A 23,532-nucleotide genomic window follows, 5' to 3' on the forward strand; every position below is an offset into this window, starting at 1 on the left:
CAGTGAGCTGAGATCGCGCCACTGCACTCCAGCCTGGGCGACAGAGCGAGACTCCATCTCAAAAAAAAAAAAAAGATAAAACAAGTTTAATGGTCTTTGAGCCAAGTATTCTTCCTTTTCTTCTTTTTTTTTTTCCACAAAATATCTCTAGATTGAATCTTGGAATTGACTTAAGTCTCTTGTGGCAATTTTGAAATGAAAAAATACATAAATACATGCTCATAATTAAATTACCTGAACATTTTAAAAAACCATCATGAGGTTCAAATATCAAATATTCATAAATATTGTTGTGATGATAGACATGACTCTTATTTTTTCCCTTAATAATGATTGAATGTTTATATATCCTCCATTCTGTCTCACTCTATGATTAGTACATTATAGTGGCAATAATCTTAGGAATCTAACAGAGAAAAATGTTGCATTTGAAGACTACAGACGGCAAACCAATTTGAGCCAGGTTCCTTGACATGTCGTGCTATTATTATAGTACTTTACATATAGTAAACATTAATTACATATATGTGTAAGGAAGCAAGAAAAGAAGAAAGTATTTCATTCAAACTCCTCTCTCTCCATCACCACTGGCTAATATCATCATTTGTATAGTTAAGAACAACACAGGCACTCACCACATAGTTTTTGAATAAATGAATGAATGGCAACCCTTCTAAGACTATTGGATACACTGTTGTTTGAAGGCAAAGAGATAGAGTAGATATCTTCAACTTTTTTCCTGTCTTATGATTCTGTGGTTTCTATGACTACTAAAAGTTAGCTAGGTAGAAAATTTGTTTTAAAGTCTGAAAACCAAAATGCTTTCATAAAAGGCAGGGAGAAAAATAGTCTTCAACATGTCCACTTTAGCACCAGGAAAACCTAATATCAATATCACTATCAATGATATCATATAAATATCATTACATTGATGAGCAATGTCAATCCCTAAAAACTATGTATACTAATAGCACTAACTTGTGGCCAGAACAAGAACCTTAACTGTGCCAAATTTTATTCTATTCAATAGCAGCTGCCTCGTTTTCAGTTGTGCACATCTGAATGCAAGCAATCCCTGTCTGATGTGGAGTTTCTTGCACTGATAAGGAAAAACTGCTGAAGTTGTGAGGCTGCTCCAGGCAGAGTCATCATGTGAGTCATATGAAAGCTCCACACTGCTGACCTCTGGCAAAAAGGGAGAGAACAAGGATAGGAGAGGCAGTGGGGGAAAGGTTCAAGTGCGGGTTTTCTCCTTGAACCTAGAAGATTATGGGTCAAGAGCTGTGTGCAAAGACTGTACAGCCTGGATGCAGCTGCTATCGTTGTTCAGAGGGAGGCGAGGCACACAGCTGTCGGAGGAGTCAGCCTGAGACCATGGAGGCTGCGTTCAAGGTATTTGTATCCCAGGAGGAGAGCATCTTTCTCTATTGATAAACCAAGGAGTTCAGACACTCCCTTTTTGTAGCAGGGTCTGATTCTTCTGCGGTAGGTCTAAACCAATAAAATGAAAATTCTATTAAAGTCACAGAAAATTTATGGCTGTAGTTATCAAATTTGGAGAATTTCTTGTAAACCAAAAGGGAAAAATAATCCTTGGCTTTGGGTTGCACGAAACTCACTTGGCTTGAAGTAGTTCTCTCGAAATCTCTAAGGTCCTAAATTACAGAGCTGAGATTTAAAAGGCAAGCTGCAGTATTAGTTGATATGCTATGGATTCGAAACTTTAGTAATTAGTTCATGATTATTAGCAATGCAGTAGTAGATTATTCCCCCACAGCAATAAATTAAGTGGACAGGAAAAAAAAAAAAAAAAAGCCAGAGTTAAACAGAAAAAAGTTGGAAAACATCCATCAAAGAGATTTAGGTTAACCTAAATGTTAAAGACATATTTTTAGGTGAAGAAAGAATGTAGTATTTCAGGAGTTGATACCATTATGGTCTTTTTCAGGGATCTTTCAAGAAAAGTGCCTTTTGGGGGTACAGGAAGCTTAGAAAACATGTGAAGAGTGAAAATGAGGCAAATAAAGAAAAAATTGTTTTACCAGGCACTGAATCTTTACTTTGCATAAATTTTATTCCTGCTCTTTCTTTTTTCTCTAGCTAACAGACCTAAAAGAAGCATCATGTTCCATGACTTCATTTCACCCCAGGGGACGTCAGGATGTCCGTGCTCAGAAGTTCAAGAGTAAAAGGCCACGGAGTAACAGTGATTCTTTTCAGGAAGAGGATCTGAGGCAGAGTTTTCAGTGGGTGAGTGAGCAGCTGATGTTGATCAAGAAGAATTTAATGTGTGCTTGTCTAGGGAGGCCGGCCCTTATGTCCAGGGCAATTACTGAGCGAGCCTTCCCAAGTCTGCTCTGGAAATGCTGTCTAATTTCCCTGGAGAAAAAAGTCAACACTAAAAAAAAGTGCTCTTTCTCTCTTGCCTTTCACCCACTCCTTTTCCCCATTCCCCTAAAGCAGAGGAAGAGCCTCCCTTTTGGAGCAGCCTCATCTTACTTGAACTTGGAGAAGCTGGGTGAAGGCTCTTATGCTACAGTTTACAAGGGGATTAGCAGGTGAGTGACACATAGCTGGGATACACTTTAGAGATAAGGGTCCTGCCCCCTTAATTTCACATTATAAAGCCAGGTGAGACATCATAGAGGTTCATAGCACTCAGGACCTGGGCAAGACACCATGGCCGACAGGGAGAGAGACATGATGACTTAAACAGCCTTGAAAGAAAAACAAACCTGCCCTGCCCTAATTAAAATCAGCCCACTTAAATGTTTATCAGCCTTTCCCTTCTTGCATTCAATTCAGAGAATTCAAAGAAAATAGACATTCTCTACTACTGACCCAAAGAACAATTACCACTCTTCAGGCCGGTGGGAGGCACAGTTGGTAAAGCGTCTCTAACAGGTTTTTTATATCCCTCCCTAAATCTCAATGACAGAGGTTTGTAATGGCAACCTGGAGTTTGCTGCTTCATTCCTCCACCTGGCCTTTATAGAAGAAATTGGAGGCCGGGCGCGGTGGCTCACGCCTGTAATCCCAGCACTTTGGGAGGCCGAGGCGGGCGGATCACAAGGTCAGGAGATCGAGACCACGGTGAAACCCCGTCTCTACTAAAAATACAAAAAATTAGCCGGGCGCGGTTGTGGGCGCCTGTAGTCCCAGCTACTCGGGAGGCTGAGGCAGGAGAATGGCGTGAACCCGGGAGGCGGAGCTTGCAGTGAGCCGAGATCGCGCCACTGCACTCCAGCCTGGGCGACAGAGCGAGACTCCGTCTCAAAAAAAAAAAAAAAAAAAAAAAAAAGAAATTGGAGTTGGTTTCTGCAAATTATGGTACATGCAAAAGATGATGAATCCTAGATTTTTTATACTTGCAAAATATACAAAATGTCTGGAGAATAAAAATACTGCTTATCCAAAAGCTAAGTACTAATTTTGGTAAACAACAAACTTTGTTAAATATATATAAAAGATCCATGAATTCCCTTGTCTTTTAGTCAAGGTTTCCCACCTTGACTAAAAGACAAAAAAAAAGTTGGAAGGTCGTTTTTTCTTTATGTTACTCCAATAGATAAAAATAATGGCTCAATAGTGGTTAAATATTAATTTTAAAAATATAGCTGATCCAAGTGCAGTGGTATTTACTACTTGATCACAACCAGCTACAGATTTCTTTGTTCCTTCTCCACTACCACTGCTTCATTTAACTGGCCAAAAACAAAAAAAAAGAAAAAAGGAAAATTTTATATAACTACTACGAGACTAAATATTCATTATTTATCTTAGTATTTATGCTGTTATTATTATTTTTACTTGTTAAAACAAGATTGTAGGGGACATACAATTTCATTTTATTTTATTATTTATCTATTTATTTATTTTGAAATGGAATCTCACTCTGTCACTCAGGGAGTGCAGTGGCGCGATCTCAGATCACTGCAACCTCCACCTTCTGGGTTCAAGTGATTCTCCTGCCCCGGCCCTTTATACTTTCTTAATCTGTTTTAGTCATGGTGTATATTAACTTTTTTTAATGCTGAGAACATCTGCAATAAAAGACCACATTTGATTTTATTCTAAGGTTCCTCATATCAGTTTGGCCATGATAACTGTTTCAAGATGGCTCAGATCTGGGGCACCCTGGAACATACTTGGATACATGGGTACCATGAACACTTCTGATCTTCCCTTCTGAGTCCTGACTTTGTTCCACACAAACAGACCTTTCTAGCCCAAAGTTTACACAGAATTCACTCATCTTTTCTCCTAGTTACTGTATGTTTTCTTTTTCATTTAACTCTTTCATCTATTGGGAATTTATATTGTATATTCACAATCATCCCAGCTCCATTTACTAGATTTTCTTTTCTCTGATGGTTTGAAATGCTGCTGTGATTACATATTAGATCTCATGACTACTTGAAATTGTTTCTGTTCTTTTTTTTTTTTTTTAATTTATTTATTATTCTTATACTTTAAGTTGTAGGGTACATGTGCATAACATGCAGGTTTGTTACATATGTATACTTGTGCCATGTTGGTCTGCTGCACCCATCAACTCGTCATTTACATCAGGTATAACTCCCAATGCAATCCCTCCCCCCTCCCCCCTCCCCATGATAGGCCCCGGTGTGTGATGTTCCCCTTCCTGAGTCCAAGTGATCTCATTGTTCAGTTCCCACCTATGAGTGAGAACATGCGGTGTTTGGTTTTCTGTTCTTGTGATAGTTTGCTAAGAATGATGGTTTCCAGCTGCATCCATGTCCCTACAAAGGACGCAAACTCATCCTTTTTTATGGCTGCATAGTATTCCATGGTGTATATGTGCCACATTTTCTTAATCCAATCTGTCACTGATGGACATTTGGGTTGATTCCAAGTCTTTGCTATTGTGAATAGTGCTGCAATAAACATACGTGTGCATGTGTCTTTATAGCAGCATAATTTATAATCCTTTGGGTATATCCCCAGTAATGGGATGGCTGGGTCATATGGTACATCTAGTTCTAGATCCTTGAGGAATCGCCATACTGTTTTCCATAATGGTTGAACTAGTTTACAATCCCACCAACAGTGTAAAAGTGTTCCTATTTCTCCACATCCTCTCCAGCACCTGTTGTTTCCTGACTTTTTAATGATCGCAATTCTAACTGGTGTGAGATGGTATCTCATTGTGGTTTTGATTTGCATTTCTCTGATGGCCAGTGATGATGAGCATTTTTTCATGTGTTTGTTGGCTGTATGAATGTCTTCTTTTGAGAAATGTCTATTCATATCCTTTGCCCACTTTTTGATGGGGTTGTTTGTTTTTTTCTTGTAAATTTGTTTGAGTTCTTTGTAGGTTCTGGATATTAGCCCTTTGTCAGATGAGTAGATTGCAAAAATTTTCTCCCATTCTGTAGGTTGCCTGTTCACTCTGATGGTAGTTTCTTTTGCTGTGCAGAAGCTCTTTAGTTTAATTAGATCCCATTTGTCAATTTTAGCTTTTGCTGCCGTTGCTTTTGGTGTTTTAGACATGAAGTCTTTGCCCATGCCTATGTCCTGAATGGTACTACCTAGGTTTTCCTCTAGGATTTTTATGGTATTAGGTCTAACATTTAAGTCTCTAATCCATCTTGAATTAATTTTCGTATAAGGAGTAAGGAAAGGATCCAGTTTCAGCTTTCTACTTATGGCTAGCCAATTTTCCCAGCACCATTTATTAAATAGGGAATCCTTTCCCCATTTCTTGTTTTTCTCAGGTTTGTCAAAGATCAGATGGCTGTAGATGTGTGGTATTATTTCTGAGGACTCTGTTCTGTTCCATTGGTCTATATCTCTGTTTTGGTACCAGTACCATGCTGTTTTGGTTACTGTAGCCTTGTAGTATAGTTTGAAGTCAGGTAGCGTGATGCCTCCAGCTTTGTTCTTTTGACTTAGGATTGTCTTGGAGATGCGGGCTCTTTTTTGGTTCCATATGAACTTTAAAGTAGTTTTTTCCAATTCTGTGAAGAAACTCATTGGTAGCTTGATGGGGATGGCATTGAATCTATAAATTACCTTGGGCAGTATGGCCATTTTCATGATATTGATTCTTCCTATCCATGAGCATGGTATGTTCTTCCATTTGTTTGTGTCCTCTTTGATTTCACTGAGCAGTGGTTTGTAGTTCTCCTTGAAGAGGTCCTTTACATCCCTTGTAAGTTGGATTCCTAGGTATTTTATTCTCTTTGAAGCAATTGTGAATGGAAGTTCATTCATGATTTGGCTCTGTGTTTGTCTGTTATTGGTGTATAAGAATGCTTGTGATTTTTGCACATTAATTTTGTATCCTGAGACTTTGCTGAAGTTGCTTATCAGCTTAAGGAGATTTTGGGCTGAGACAATGGGGTTTTCTAAATATACAATCATGTCATCTGCAAACAGGGACAATTTGACTTCTTCTTTTCCTAACTGAATACCCCTGATTTCTTTCTCTTGCCTAATTGCCCTAGCCAGAACTTCCAACACTATGTTGAATAGGAGTGGTGAGAGAGGGCATCCCTGTCTTGTGCCAGTTTTCAAAGGGAATTTTTCCAGTTTTTGCCCATTCAGTATGATATTGGCTGTGGGTTTGTCATAAATAGCTCTTATGATTTTGAGGTACGTTCCATCAATACCGAATTTATTGAGCGTTTTTAGCATGAAGGGCTGTTGAATTTTGTCAAAAGCCTTTTCTGCATCTATTGAAATAATCATGTGGTTCTTGTCTTTGGTTCTGTTTATATGCTGGATTATGTTTATTGATTTGCGAATGTTGAACCAGCCTTGCATCCCAGGGATGAAGCCCACTTGATCATGGTGGATAAGCTTTTTGATGTGTTGTTGAATCCGGTTTGCCAGTATTTTATTTAGGATTTTTGCATCGATGTTCATCAGGGATATTGGTCTAAAATTCTCTTTTTTTGTTGTGTCTCTGCCAGGCTTTGGTATCAGGATGATGTTGGCCTCATAAAATGAGTTAGGGAGGATTCCCTCTTTTTCTATTGATTGGAATAGTTTCAGAAGGAATGGTACCAACTCCTCCTTATACCTCTGGTAGAATTCAGCTGTGAATCCATCTGGTCCTGGACTTTTTTTGGTTGGTAGGCTATTAATTATTGCCTCAATTTCAGAGCCTACTATTGGTCTATTCAGGGATTCAACTTCTTCCTGGTTTAGTCTTGGAAGAGTGTAAGTGTCCAGGAAATTATCCATTTCTTCTAGGTTTTCCAGTTTATTTGCGTAGAGGTGTTTATAGTATTCTCTGATGGTAGTTTGTATTTCTGTGGGGTCGGTGGTGATATCCCCTTTATCATTTTTAATTGCATCGATTTGATTCTTCTCTCTTTTCTTCTTTATTAGTCTTGCTAGTGGTCTGTCAATTTTGTTGATCTTTTCAAAAAACCAACTCCTGGATTCATTGATTTTTTGGAGGGTTTTTTGTGTCTCTATCTCCTTCAGTTCTGCTCTGATCTTAGTTATTTCTTGCCTTCTGCTAGCTTTGGAATGTGTCTGCTCTTGCTTCTCTAGTTCTTTTAATTGCGATGTTAGAGTGTCAATTTTTGATCTTTCCTGCTTTCTCTTGTGGGCATTTAGTGCTATAAATTTCCCTCTACACACTGCTTTAAATGTGTCCCAGAGATTCTGGTATGTTGTATCTTTGTTCTCATTGGTTTCAAAGAACATCTTTATTTCTGCCTTCATTTCGTTATGTACCCAGTAGTCATTCAGGAGCAGGTTGTTCAGTTTCCATGTAGTTGAGCGGTTTTGATTGAGTTTCTTAGTCCTGAGTTCTAGTTTGATTGCACTGTGGTCTGAGAGACAGTTTGTTATAATTTCTGTTCTTGTACATTTGCTGAGGAGTGCTTTACTTCCAATTATATGGTCAATTTTGGAGTAAGTACGATGTGGTGCTGAGAAGAATGTATATTCTGTTGATTTGGGGTGGAGAGTTCTATAGATGTCTATTAGGTCTGCTTGCTGCAGGGATGAGTTCAATTCCTGGATATCCTTGTTAACTTTCTGTCTTGTTGATCTGTCTAATGTTGACAGTGGAGTGTTGAAGTCTCCCATTATTATTGTATGGGAGTCTAAGTCTCTTTGTAAGTCTCTAAGGACTTGCTTTATGAATCTGGGTGCTCCTGTATTGGGTGCATATATATTTAGGATAGTTAGCTCTTCCTGTTGAATTGATCCCTTTACCATTATGTAATGGCCTTCTTTGTCTCTTTTGATCTTTGATGGTTTAAAGTCTGTTTTATCAGAGACTAGGATTGCAACCCCTGCTTTTTTTTGTTCTCCATTTGCTTGGTAAATCTTCCTCCATCCCTTTATTTTGAGCCTATGTATGTCTCTGCATGTGAGATGGGTCTCCTGAATACAGCAGACTGATGGGTCTTGACTCTTTATCCAGTTTGCCAGTCTGTGTCTTTTCATTGGAGCATTTAGTCCATTTACATTTAAGGTTAAGATTGTTATGTGTGAACTTGATCCTGCCATTATGATATTAACTGGTTATTTTGCTCGTTAGTTGATGCAGTTTCTTCCTAGCCTCGATGGTCTTTACATTTTGGCATGTTTTTGCAATGGCTGGTACTGGTTGTTCCTATCCATGTTGAGTGCTTCCTTCAGGGTCTCTTGTAAGGCAGGCCTAGTGGTGACAAAATCTCTAAGCATTTGCTTATCTGTAAAGGATTTTATTTCTCCTTCACTTATGAAACTTAGTTTGGCTGGATATGAAATTCTGGGTTTAAAATTCTTTTCTTTAAGAATGTTGAATATTGGCCCCCACTCTCTTCTGGCTTGGAGAGTTTCTGCCGAGAGATCTGCTGTGAGTCTGATGGGCTTCCCTTTGTGGGTAACCCGACCTTTCTCTCTGGCTGCCCTTAAGATTTTTTCCTTCATTTCAACTTTGGTGAATCTGGCAATTATGTGTCTTGGAGTTGCTCTTCTCGAGGAGTATCTTTGTGGCGTTCTCTGTATTTCCTGGATTTGAATGTTGGCCTGCCCTACTAGGTTGGGGAAGTTCTCCTGGATGATATCCTGAAGAGTGTTTTCCAACTTGGTTCCATTTTCCCCCTCACTTTCAGGCACCCCAATCAGACGTAGATTTGGTCTTTTTACATAATCCCATACTTCTTGCAGGCTTTGTTCATTTCTTTTTCTTCTTTTTTCTTTTGGTTTCTCTTCTCGCTTCATTTCATTCATTTGATCCTCAATCACTGATACTCTTTCTTCCAGTTGATCGAGTCGGTTACTGAAGGTTGTGCATTTGTCACGTATTTCTCGTGTCATGGTTTTCATCTCTTTCATTTCGTTTATGACCTTCTCTGCATTAATTACTCTAGCCGTCAATTCTTCCACTTTTTTTTCAAGATTTTTAGTTTCTTTGCGCTGGGTACGTAATTCCTCCTTTAGCTCTGAGAAATTTGATGGACTGAAGCCTTCTTCTCTCATCTCGTCAAAGTCATTCTCCGTCCAGCTTTGATCCGTTGCTGGCGATGAGCTGCGCTCCTTTGCCGGGGGAGATGTGCTCTTATTTTTTGAATTTCCAGCTTTTCTGCCCTGCTTTTTCCCCATCTTTGTGGTTTTATCTGCCTCTGGTCTTTGATGATGGTGATGTACTGATGGGGTTTTGGTGTAGGTGTCCTTCCTGTTTGATAGTTTTCCTTCTAACAGTCAGGACCCTCAGCTGTAGGTCTGTTGGAGATTGCTTGAGGTCCACTCCAGACCCTGTTTGCCTGGGTATCAGCAGCAGAGGCTGCAGAAGATAGAATATTTCTGAACAGCGAGTGTACCTGTCTGATTCTTGCTTTGGAAGCTTCCTCTCAGGGGCGTACTCCACCCTGTGAGGTGTGGGGTGTCAGACTGCCCCTAGTGGGGGATGTCTCCCAGTTAGGCTACTCAGGGGTCAGGGACCCACTTGAGCAGGCAGTCTGTCCTTCTCAGATCTCAGCCTCCGTGTTGGGAGATCCACTGCTCTCTTCAAAGCTGTCAGACAGAGTCGTTTGCGTCTGCAGAGGTTTCTGCTGCTTTGTTGTTGTTGTTGTTGTTGTTGTGTAGCTGTGCCCTGTCCCCAGAGGTGGAGTCTACAGAGACAGGCAGGTTTCCTTGAGCTGCTGTGAGCTCCACCCAGTTGGAGCTTCCCAGCAGCTTTGTTTACCTACTTAAGCCTCAGCAATGGCGGGCGCCCCTCCCCCAGCCTCGCTGCTGCCTTGCCGGTAGATCACAGACTGCTGTGCTAGCAATGAGGGAGGCTCCCTGGGCGTGGGACCCTCCCGGCCAGGTGTGGGATATGATCTCCTGGTGTGCCTGTTTGCTTAAAGCGCAATATTGGGGTGGGAGTTACCCGATTTTCCAGGTGTTGTGTGTCTCAGTTCCCCTGGCTAGGAAAAGGGATTCCCTTCCCCCTTGCGCTTCCCAGGTGAGGCGATGCCTCGCCCTGCTTCAGCTCTCGCTGGTCGGGCTGCAGCAGCTGACCAGCACCGATCGTCCGGCACTCCCCAGTGAGATGCACCCAGTACCTCAGTTGAAAATGCAGAAATCACCGGTCTTCTGTGTCGCTGGCGCTGGGAGTTGGAGACTGGAGCTGTTCCTATTCGGCCATCTTGCTCCGCCCCTAATTGTTTCTGTTCTAATCTTTTAAAAAATCATGTTTCCTTAATCTATCTTTTCTTATATTTGTGCTGCCTTTTTTTTTTTGAGATGGAGTCTCGCTTTGTTGCCCAGGCTGGAGTGCAGTGGCGCCGTCTCGGCTCACTGCAAGCTCTGCCTCGCGGGTTGACGCCATTCTCCTGACTCAGCCTCCCTAGTAGCTGGGACTAGGGACTACAGGTGCCCACCACCACGCCCGGCTAATTTTTTGTAGTTTTTTAGTAGAGGCGGGGTTTTACCGTGTTAGCCAGGATGGTCTCGATCTCCTGACCTCGTGATCCGCCCACCTCAGCCTCCCAAAGTGCTGGGATTACAGGCATAAGTCACCGCACCCAGCCTTGATTTTAATTATTGTTGCTTTAGACTATTTTTAGAATATATCAAAACTCTAAATTAGAGAATTATTGACATCTTTGCTCTATTAGATTTTCTAATACAAATATCCTGTAAATATCTAATACAAAACAGTCCCTGGAATGGTCATTTGCAAGACCCTATACAATCCCTACCCTCCATTCCCCAGCACACACTCAGCTCCTCTCTGTCCTCATCTCTCCTTTGCCTCTCCTGCTCCAATGCCAGGACTGCTCCTGCCTCAGTCAAGGACTTTTAACTTGCTGCTCCCTCTGCCTGGAGCTGCCTTCCACTGTTCATGCACACAGCTGACTCCTCCCCTCCGTCAGATTCCCGGTTCAACTGTTACCTTATTTATAAAACTGTAGTCCCAGCTACTCAGGAGGCTGAGGCAGGAGAATCACTTGAACTTTGCAGGCGGAGGTTGCAGTGAGCTGAGATTGGCACCACTGCAAACGAACCTGGGCGAGAGTGACACTCTGTCTCAAAAAAAAAAAAAAAAAAGGTATAAAGCATTTTCTCTTATAAACATACTTGCCAAAAAACTTTTTGCAAGGTTTAGGGGAGAATTTCATGGAACCATGTTCTGAGGAAAATACATCATAAAACTTTTAAACAAAATTTAAAAGACATGATAAGGCAAACAAAAGAAACTGGGGAAAAGTTTGTGCAAAATAGTTCAATAAAAAGGTGGGCAAATCAGCAAATCACAAGAAAAACAGAAAAGATCCATAAACGTATGAAAAGTCAGTTTCACGTATGGTTAAAGAAATGTAAATTGAAATGTGATAAACCTTTTTACCTTTCAAATAGGCCAAAAAAATGAAGATGAAAGCAAAAAGCAAACCCACATGATAGGGCTATCTCAGAGGGACACAGGAGCCAACTGAAAGAGCTTCCAAAGGACAAAGCTGCAAAAATTTAAGCAACCAAAAAAAGTGGTGTTAAATTATAACCCAAAGTATAAAATAAATATCTATGAGTTCATACTGATATAAATAAATTATTCAATACATTAACAAATGGGAGAGAAGAAACAAATCTTTCATGCCAAATAAATACAAATAATTTATGTAGATAATATACCTTCAAAGAGGTACAGCAAAACTCTCCACTCCTTAAGTGTGGGTCATTCATAGTGGCATTTCTCTAAAAGTACAGTATGAAAAAGGGAGAGAAAGAGTAACTTTATAGTACAGAAACCTGACCAACACTGTCTCAGACAGGTGATTAAGGTCAACATCAAAAGTCATAAATCATGATGATGGTATGCACTCTTTTTTTTTTCAGATGGAGTCTTGCTCTGTTGCCTAGACTGGAGTGCAGTGGCGTGATCTCAGCTCACTGCAACCTCCACCTCCCAGGTTCAAGTGATTCTCCTCTCTCAGCCTCCTAAGTAGCTGGGATTACAGGCGCATGCCACCACACCCGGCTAGTTTTTTGTATTTTAGTAGAGACGGGGTTTCACCATGTTGCCCAGGCTGGTCTTAAACTCCTGAGCTCAGGCGATCCACCCACCTCAGCCCCCCAAAGTGTTAGGATTACAGGCGTGAGCCACCACACCTGGCTGATGGTATGCACTCTTAATATGATGTGATAAAAATGGTACTTTACCTCCCCCAAACCCATAACCCAGTCTAATCATAAGAGAAATATCAGAAAAGTTCCAAGAGATGGGTATCCTACCCAATACTTAACTAGTACTCCTCAAAACTCTCAAGGTCATCAGAAACAAAGAAGGTCTGGGAAACTGTCACAGTCAAGAGGAGCCTAAGGAGACAGGACAGCTAAATGTAATCCTGAATGAGATCCTGGACCAAAAACAAAAAAGACATTAGGTAAAAACTAAAGAAATCCTAATAAACTATGGACTTTAGTTAGTAATAATGTGCCAATATTTGTTCATTAATTATAACAAACATATCATATTAATGTAAGATATTAACAATAGAGGAAACTAGATGGGAGATATGTGGGAACTTTCTGTACTGCATTCTCAATTTTTCTATAAATCTAAGACTGTTCTAAAAAGTGAAGTCCAAAAGCTCCCAAAACAAAACCTGCCCCATGTTGGTGAGGGAGCGGGAGAATGGCCATTCTCATGACCAGTTAGTGTACCATTACTCTGTGGGACAGTTTGGGAACACGAGTGCAAATCAATGAAAACACGTGCATTGCGTACCCTTTGAATCAGCAATTCTGCCACCACTTTAAGGAAATAACTGGGGTTTTCTGAAAAGATTTGTCAACAAGTATGATCATCACAGTATTTTTGTAATAGCCCAAAGCTAGAAACAACGAAAAGGCTTTTGAAATTGGCTAAATACAGTATAGTATATTTATATGATTAAATGTTAAATCATTATTAAATATTGGATCATACAAGAATGAACTATAAGAGAAAAGTTACATGGAGGAAAAAAGGTTACTAACAATATGATTTTAATCCCACTGTATTAAAAACAATGGATTTATACCTGCATTAAAATCTTCTCTATTCTAGGCACTTAGCTGATAAATGAATAAAATGACGAATGAAGGGACAGTAGGAGGAAATGAAGAGAGAGAGAGATAGTGGTGTGACCTGGGAAGATCAGGTAGCACCTAGAAGCCCACTGCAAGAATTTGGCTTTTATTCTGAGTAATGCATGGAGATATGGTGGTTTTTGAACAGAAAAGTGACTTGTCCTGATGGTCATTTTAAAAGCATGCCTCCAACTACTCTGCTGAGAATAAATAGTGGGAGTGCAAGTGTCTCAGCAGGGAAACTGTCAGAAGACCACTACAAGGCTGGGCATGGTGACTTGTGCCTGTAATCCCAGCTCTTTGGGAGCCTGAGGTGGGCGGATCACCTGAGGTCAGGAGTTTGAGACCAGCCTGGCCAACATGGCGAAACCCCATCTCTGCTAAAAATACAAAAATTAGCCAGGCATGGTGGGGGTCCCCTGTAATCCCAGCTACTTGGGAGGCTGAGGCAGGAGAATTGCTTGAACCCGGGAGGTGGAGGTTGCAGTGAGCCGAGATCGTGCCACTGCACTTCAGCCTGGGCAACAGAGCAAGACTCTGTCTCAAAAACAAACAAACAAACAAAAACCAAAACACTACAATAAGTCAGATGAAAAATAATAAGCTCCAAATTTTCTATAATGGACATATATGTATCACTTTAGTAAAGAGGGAAAATGCTTTGGAATATATATGTTATATATGTATTGATATATGCTAAACTTTTTATTTTGAGAAAATTATAGATTTATATGCTACAATATGTTTTGAAGTGAAACTGCTTTTGTTTGATCTTTGGTATAAATTGCTGCTTAGAACCACCTCAATAAGTGTGTGCCCCTCAATCCCTCTTTTCTAGAATAAATGGACAACTAGTGGCTTTAAAAGTCATCAGCATGAATGCAGAAGAAGGAGTCCCATTTACAGCTATCCGAGAAGGTAAGAACAGCAGAAATGGACCCAACAGATCTGTTTTGACTCCTTGATTTGGTAAAAAATTTATTGCATTGATCCATTCAGCATCTAGTTTTGATTCTTCTGGAATACTATAATTACATTTTTATTTTTCATACAAGTTTTTCAAGAGCATTTACACTGCTATTTTATTACTTAATTTTGAGGAAATTGAGATTTAAAACTATTATATCACTTGACCGAAACTATGAATTCACTGAGCAATTACTAATACTTTCCATGTGTTTGGCCTCATGCTAGGTGCTAAGGCTATACCTATATAACCTCAGAAAATTCCTATAAAAGAGAAAATATATAATCACACAAATTCTTACTGGGAAATTTGCCTGAACATAACATGTTGTTAGCTAGCACCTGGAGATTTTCCAGAAGGTATGCATTTTTAGTGTTCTGCCTGTATTTTGTCTGTGCCCTGGGCAGTATAGCAAATCAGTGAGGAACCTGGTGTCAAATGGACTTGGGTTTGAAGCATAGGTCCACCAATCACTAGTGGTATGATGTTGGGTAGATTACTTTAACTATTTATGACTCAGTTTATTGCAGAAAGAGGATAATAATAGTAACTATTTCATGGAGTTGTTATGAGGATTCAACAAGAATATGTATATAAAGCATTTATCACAGAGTCCATTTTTCAGAGTTCAACAAATGTTGACCATTATTATTCCATTCTTCTTTTCCTGGGTAATGTCTTATTTACCATCAAGATAACTAATACTTTATAATATAAAATATAAAGCCAACATAGTGAAATGAATCATTAAAAATATAATTTATCAACCTTTATTGCATGAGCCATTTGAAATAAGATGATGATAGGATTGCTGTGCATTTCAGCAAAATCCCAGAGAAATGGCACTTCCCTGGCCTTATTTTCTCCCACTTTTAACTACTTATTTTCTGTTCTTTACTAAGCACATGCTATATGCAGATTATGCTGCTGGATGCTGTGAAGGATGAGAAGAGAAACCCATATCTTTGTTCTGTCATTTGTAGTCTTAACGGAGCACATGATTCAAGTCACAAGTGTATAAAAGACATAAACTAAGATTTTAGAGAACAAGTTAGTCTCAGTGTGACTGATGGAGTCAGTAGATTTTGAAATGAGCTTGTAAGGATGGGTTATGCAAACAGGCATGGAAAAAGCAATTTGGAAAATGAGTTTATAACTGAATTTGATATCCTTTTCAAAAGTCTTTCAGAGCCCCTGGGAAATACATCATTTTGAATTTAATTGGAGGGCCAAATGGGCTATTGGTTTAGCCAGAGATTCATCCTGGTAGGATCAGGTGCATTCTGGGAGAAGGCATGGTTTTAAATGTTTAATGTAATGGAAACTGCATTAACTAATGTACTTATTAATGGTCTCCATGAAAGGATGATCAGATTTGGAAAGAGATGTATGGGTAGGTTAAAGAGTATTTGTGAACGTAATAGAAATTCCCAGGTCACCTGCATAAGAGGAAGGTCTCCTTTGTGAGCTTGAGTTTGTCAATTGCTTAAGATTGGCTTTGCTTAGATATTGCCCACAGCCAAGTTTTTCAGGTTGACATTTAACTGTAACAGTGAAACATTTTGCCAGGTTTGCTAACAGATGGTTCTCAGCATGGTTCAGAAAAGCTGGATCCGTTTTGTTCTGTATGCTAAATGTTTCTTTCATTGCACATTTACGGAGGAATTGCCTCTCCATCACAGGTGTTTACAATTACATTTAGTAGTCAACTGTGGACTTTCTTGGTTTGTTTTATGGACTTACCTTACCGAATGCTTTGCTTGTGTAATATTAAAAACCACAAGAGGATTTCTGACACATTGGAGATTGTTAGGAATCCAATTTCCAACAATGAATGTTTCTTTTTACACCACTATAAAAGCTTGGAGCCCTTGTTAAAAGAGCCCTCTCCCCTCAAGAAGATATGAGGCTTCATTTGGAAACTTTGGCACTGTCCCATTTTTCCTGTAAGAACTTTAAGGATGTGAGACCAGGGAGACAGGAGGTTAAATGAGAAGGGCTGGAAGGCAAAATAAGAACAGCTGGAGTTCATTAGCTAAAATCCAGGGTCACTAGCTAAAAAGGCAACCGAAAGGCACATGCAGGAAAACTGAACAAGTAATGCAGCCTTCTTTAAACAGCCTTGAAGCAGGAATTGCTTTTCCTGAACAATTTGGCTGCCCTGATGCTATAGCAGCCAAAGATTTATTAAGTATGATTTTACTACATATATGGTCTCTTTCTATACAGGTAGAATACATGTGGCAATTTACTAGTCTGGTCATTTGGAGTACTATTTTCATTTGACCTTAACATGTGATATTATGAAACTAGCAAAAGTATGAACAGCACTAAGGGAAATATATATATATATATATTTTTTTTTTTTTAGATGAAGTTTTGCTCTTGTTGCCCAGGCTGGAGTGCAGTGGCACGATCTCGGCTCACTGCAACCTCTGCCTTCGGGATTCAAGCAATTCTCCTGCCTCAGCCTCCCGAGTAGCTGGGATCACAGGCATGCACCACTGCACCCGGCTAATTTTGTATTTTTAGTAGAAACGGGGTTTCACCATGTTGGCCAGGCTGGTCTTGAACTCCTGACCTCAGGTGATCCACCTGTCTCAGCCTCCCAAGGGAAATATATCTTAATACATGTGTCAGGTGCTTTTCATACTTATTTCAATCCTCTTAATAACCCTTAGAGGTAGATATTATTAATATTATTCCACTATATGGCAGTGATTCAAACCAAATCTCTCTGATTCAAAAATTTGTATGCTTTCTATACACCCACTCTAGAAATATTCATTTAGCACCTACTATGACCAGGCACTCTGCTGAACTGCTAGATACGCAGCAATACACAAAATAGATGTGTTCCCTACCACTCTCATTCCTTTGCTAATTAAGAAAAGCAGAGGCCTTCATAGTACCTTAGAAATCTCTCATAATTGACTCTAGAATTGTATTTTAAGTGTTTATTTTTACAACTAGGAGAAAATACTTTCATTTGAATAGGTTAATGTGTTATGTTTTTACATAGTATAACATTTCTTAGTTTTATGAACTTTATAGCAATATCTTAATAATGTGCATTGTTTTAAATATTTTTGTTCAAGTGGTCAACTTTTGGTTTAAACTGAGGACTTTCAGCCTGCTAATAGCATTTTTCTTAGGAAGGAGTCGTATAACTAATCTTTTTTGAGGACCAGGCACATGACATAATCTCCCTTTCCCCCTACATAATATATTTTTTAAAAACCTTTATACTAACCCTAGGAAGTAAAATGTGCTATTTTTGTTTTAGAGAAAAGAAATTCCAGCCTCAGAGAGGTTAGGTAACTTGTCTGAGGTCACAGAGATAGTAATCAGAGTTGTTAGAATCCATATCTATTCTATTTAAAATCCTTTCTACTTTATTATGATGAATTTGGAAATGCTTAACTAAAGTATTTGTTTAGCAACAGTAAATATAAAAATAGAAATCTGTTTTTCATGATACATTTTGTATAAACATTAAGGAAAATGCAGAAGAAGTATTTTTTTAATCTTTAATTTTAGATTCAAGGGGTACATGTCCAGGTTTATTGCATGAGTATATTGCATGATGCTGAGGTATCCTGTCACCCAAATAGTGAATATAGTACCTGATAGGTCATTTTTCAACCTGTGTCCCCCTCCCTTCCTCTCCCCTTTTGGAGTCCCTGGTGCAGTGTCTATTATTCTCATCTTATGTCTGGGTGTACCCAATACCCCCACTTATTAGCTTCCACTTGTAAGTGAGAACATGTGGAATTTGGTTTTCTGTTCCTGCGTTAATTCACTTAGGATAATGGCCTCCATCTGCATCCATGTTGCTGCTAAGGACACGATTTTGTTCTTTTTGCGTGTGTGTGACTGCATAGTATTTTATGATGCCAGTGTACCGATTTTCTTTATCCAATCCACCATTGCTGGGCACCTAGGTTGAGTCCATGTCTTTGCTATTATGAAGAGTGCTGTGACGAACATACAAGTCTAGGTGTCTTTTTGACAGAACAATTTATTTTCTTTTGGGTATATACCCAGGAATGGAATTGCTGGGTCAAATGGTAATTCTGTTTTTGGTTTTTTTGAAGCAGGAGGTGGGACTCGACTCCAGAGGTGGGGCTTGAACACTGAACCAAATTTAGGACTAGCTGAAACAGGGCCTGGGTGGAGACAGCTTTCCAGAAGACACACCCACCAGTGTGCCATGTCAGTTTACCATTGCCAATGCAACACCTGAAAGTTACCACCCTTTCCCATGGCAACAACCTGACAACCTGGAATTACCTCTCTTTTCCTAAAACTTTCTGCATAAACTGCCCCTCAATTTGCATATAATTAAAATTGGGTATAAATGTAACTGTAGAGCTACCTCTGAGCTGCTACTCTGGGCACACTGCCTATACAGTAGCCTTGCTCTGCAAGGAGCAGTACACTCACTGCTGCTGAACACTGCTGCTTCAATAAAAGCTGCTGTCTAACACTGCAGGCTCACCCTTGAATTCTTTCCTGGGTGAAGCTAAGAACCCTCCCAGGCTAAGCCCCAGTTTTGGGGCTCGCCTGCCCTGCCTCACTCTGAGAAATTTCTAAACTGTTTTCCACAGTAGCTGAACTAATTAACATTCCCACCCACAGTGTGTAAGCATTCCCTTTTCTTCTCAAGTTTACCAACATCCATTAATTTTTTACTTTTAAATAATAGCCTTTTTGACTGGTGTGAGATGGTATCTCATTGAGGTTTTGATTTGCATTTCTCTGATGATTCGTAATGTTGAGCAATTTTTTCATATGTTTGTTGGCCACTTGTGTGTCCAGAAGAAATATTTTAAATAAAATAACATATCATGTTGTATATTCATCAATTCTGATTCTATCATTGATTCTACAGTGCCAGTAATTGCAGTGTTTAAATTAGAAACAGCTCAGCTAAGAATCTTTTAAGATCATTCTCTAGTAGAAAAACATTACAAAGTAATGATTCCCAAACCATATATGAGAAAACTGAGCCAAAAATAGGCTAAGGATCCTCTCTAAGGTCATACAATGAGGCAGGGGAGGAGGCTGATTAGAACCTCTGAACTGCCAATGACCACAAATAGTCTAGGGTATGCCTGGTTGACAGGAAGTCTACCATTGAACACAATCAAATCACATCACAAATATAGCAAATCCACTGTGCATAGTTACATCTTTATAAAACAAAACAATGCCAGGATAATGGTATGTGATCAGCATTACAATTCCAAAGATACCAAGACAACTACTTATCTGACACTTGTCTTACTATTTCTCTAACATTTATCTAAAATTATTTCAATTATTTCTTTTCTTGGAATGCATAACTTGACTCATTGATTTGTGATTCTCAGTTCAGAGGAAATGTAACAACAGGGACTAGAAACACTTTTTAATTCAATGTCCAATGAAGGTTGGGGAGGACTCCATCCTTGACTCATTATATGATTCCTCATAAACTCATTACAATTGGCCTGGCTTTCATTAATTCATGAGCATTTATTGAGCACCACATGCCAGGCCTGTGCTAGTGCTGGAGATGCAAAGACAAGGGCAAGTTCAATCCATGCCCTCAATGAGTTTACAGCCTAAAGACGACTTTGACTACCAGGCCTTCATTATATAGAGCCACATCCTAGGACTTTGGAAGATCAGCTTTCTTCTGGAGACTTAAAGATATCTCTATTTACTTTTGTGTCATTTATTTGAAGAAAAACAAAAATAAGTATACATAGGATACATGAATAATAAAAAACACTATTTTATGAGACTCAGAATGCTAATTTTAGGATCTTTGCCCTTCTCAGTTGATTTTTGTGTCCCTCAACTCTTTAGTCTGCAGGACAGATATCACATCCTGCTGTGCAGTTTATAAAATGTCCTTAAAATTAGAAGAAAGAAAGACCTTTTCTTCCTGGGTTTAAGACCCACACATCTGAGGCTGTAGGCATTTCAGATCCCTCTGGTGGATGGACCAAAATGATAAACAATACTGTGAGATAAATGCTTTAAACATCATCTGCTCTTTCATCTGAATTCCCTATTCATTATTCAGCAAAATTCAGTTTTCATATAGCGATTTCAGTAGTTCTAGGGCACTAGAAAAGCAGTAATAGGCATGGCCATAAAGCATACAATATTTATAATCTAATGAGGGAGACAACTAAAAGAAAGGGGGAATAAAAGCATCTTCAACAGAAACACCCTTTGCCAACCAACTAGAGGTATAGAAAGGATATTAGGTAATTAGTGACCACTAATTTAAAGATAAATATTTATTGAGTGCCAGACATTGTTTTAGGCACTGGGTATATAGCAATAAAAAAACAAAAGTGCCCGCTCTCAATGGAGTTTATATTCTCAATTGTGGAGACAGACAATAAGCAAATATTTATATATAATATGTCAGATGGTGGTGATAGGCACTATGAAAAAGAATAAAGCAGGGCCCAGAGAGAGAGAGGGTAGGATGGGGTAGAGGTGGGATGGTGTGGAGGGCTGCTGAGATGGGATGGAGTAGATGGCTGCTTTTTCATGTAGAATGGTCAAGGAAGTCTGTACCTGTGTGTATCATTTGAGCGGAGGCTCTGAAGAAAGTGAGGAAGGATGAAGGCAGAGAGGTGAGAAGAGAGGGTTACAGGAAAAGACAATGAGAAGTGTAAGACCACGGGTTGGAAATGTGTTTGCAAGTGTGTCTAAGGAACAGCTAGGAGGCCAATGAGGCTAAAGCCAAGTGAGCAAAGATGGGAGTGTAAGGAGATGACAGGTCACGATGCGCACAGCCAACACGGTGGGCAGGAAATCACAAGTCCTTTCAATTTACTCTGCATGAGTTGAGAGGCCACTGGAGGGTTTGGAACCAGGAGGCACATGCCCTAACTCATTTGAGAAGGATAGCAGTGTCTGGCTGTCCTGTGAATAAGTGGCCATAGGAAGGAAGCGGGGAAGCAGGCAGTTGGGAGGCATTTGCAATAATTCAACCAACATATGATAGTGGCTTGGTCCAGGGTGCTGGCAGAAGGTATGGCAAGAAGGGAGGGGTTCTGGACAATCTGGAAGGTAATGCCAATAGATCTGTATGTGATAAAAAGTTGGATGAATGGTTAAAAAGATTTCTGCAAAGAAACTGGGTTGTGGGTAAAACTAGTAATTCCAATGTAAGTGAACAACAGAGAAATACAAAACAGACACATTTCCTACTTCTACAAAAACTAGAATTATCAAGAAAACGACATGAAGTTTATATCCAGTATTGTTAGCAGGAAGCCTCATCCCAAGTAGGTATTGTTCCTTGACCATTTTAGCAAATGAGAGCATGAGGCCATCATAATGAACAAAACATGCCATCATGATTTATAAAGAAGCATCTGGAGTTTTAGTAACATAGTTAGGTGAGACTAAAATTATATTAAACATAAAATTAAAATATCTTAACAATATTCTTAGCAATTTCAGTTTTACCATATCCTTTTGAAATCTAATTTTGCTATATGCTTCGCAACATAGGGGTGGGGGAAAGAGAGAAATGTATGAGATAATTTATAAATAAAAATACACATAAAGTATAAGCATTCTCAACTGATGGTCAGAAAATATGGAAGGTGTTTAAGACTCTAGCAGAAACATACCATAAACAAGATTTTAAGACTGAGAGTAGAGGTTTAGTGGGGTTCAAGGTGAAAGGCAGGGGCAAGAAGCTGGCAAGAAGAGGGAAGGGATACCAATTCTAATTTGCCTCTGTGATGCTTTACATTTACCAAGGTTCCACAAATGGTATCTGATTCCATCCTCATAGCAACCCTATGAAGTAAGTCAGAAAAGACGATGTCTCTTTTCCTAAGGAATGAATTGAGACGTGGGTTGAGATACTCTCCAGAGCTTACTCAGATAGGAAGTGACAGGGCCAGGATTCATATTAGGGCTTCTGGCTCCACAGACAGTTCTCCTTAAGACACTCAATAAATATGTTTGACAAATTAAGTGCTTACTCTTGGCTGAGTGTGGTACTAGCTGGTGTGGCAGCATCTCAAAAAGGGGGAAAGTCACTCCCTCAATTCCCATGTGGCCTTTAGTCTGAGACTAGGGAGATTAAACAGATGCCTGAGAAGTTGTTTATTACATTTACAAAGCAACACATTTGTAAAAGTGAAATAATAAATTTAGCCCATAAGGACTCTGGGGGCAAAAAGTAAAAATTAGAGCATTAGTCATTACAGCAAATAGGGTTAACAGGTATGATGGAGCTCCTTTGGTGTAAGTCAGCTTAAACTGACAAGTAAAGAGAGCAATTCACTGGCTCACAGATCTGATAACTACAGGCTGGTAGGGCATAAGAAATACCACCAGGAAGCCATGTCTCTCATTACCCAACACTGGTTTGCCGTGCCTTCATTTTATTCCCAGGCATGCTGTCACCAGGTGTTGGTAATCTGACCTCAGCAACTCCTAGCTAAATCCTACAAGTTTAGCTCTCACAATAGAAAAGAAAGCACTTCTTTGCTAATGGCACCAGCAAAACAGGGCTCTGCCAAACTTGGGTTTTGTGCCTGTCTCAGAACCAATCACTAGGCATAGGGGAGTGCCGTGCTCTGATTGGTCAGCTCTGGGTCACATGCCCACTCTTGGGTAGAGGCGGGGTCAGGCCTGCCAGATGAGCATGGTCTGAGGAAGAAGACGGTTGTTTCCCCAGGGGAAAATACAAGTGCCCCTACTAGAAGGGAGAATGGCTGCCAGGAGGGCAAAATGACAGATTCACTAAAATAGGTTGATGACTGAAGAAAATAATTTTGTTCCTAAATTTAAGGGAATATTTCAGTTGTTTGTTTCTAATCTTATGGAATTCTACACTGGGAGGGAGTTGGTGCAGGAGATTCATGATATGCAGGCATAGGCTACAGAATGCTGCTTTGAGTTTTTATCCTTTACTTTTCCTTTCCTTTAAGCTTTGACACGATTTATTCATGCAGGGATGCCCTGAAGTGAGCCTCATCATCTTTTTTTTTAAGATGGAGTCT

At 39.6% G+C, this 23,532-nt stretch overlaps 1 protein-coding gene across 1 annotated transcript in view; it reads left to right on the top strand.

The window, feature by feature from the left end:
- Positions 1-489: 489 nt before the first annotated feature.
- The window catches only part of CDK15 (cyclin dependent kinase 15), a 94,600-nt gene continuing 71,557 nt past the window's right edge, over positions 490-23,532 (top strand). Inside the window, exons 1-4 of the mRNA XM_031651450.1 lie at positions 490-1,392; positions 2,101-2,250; positions 2,464-2,558; positions 14,369-14,448. Coding sequence (XP_031507310.1) covers positions 1,270-1,392; positions 2,101-2,250; positions 2,464-2,558; positions 14,369-14,448 — 448 coding nt within the window. The 5' untranslated portion in view covers positions 490-1,269. The remainder of the gene's footprint in view (positions 1,393-2,100; positions 2,251-2,463; positions 2,559-14,368; positions 14,449-23,532) is intronic.

This window comes from Papio anubis, chromosome 10 (genome assembly GCF_008728515.1).
Source record: "Papio anubis isolate 15944 chromosome 10, Panubis1.0, whole genome shotgun sequence".
NCBI lineage: Eukaryota > Metazoa > Chordata > Mammalia > Primates > Cercopithecidae > Papio > Papio anubis.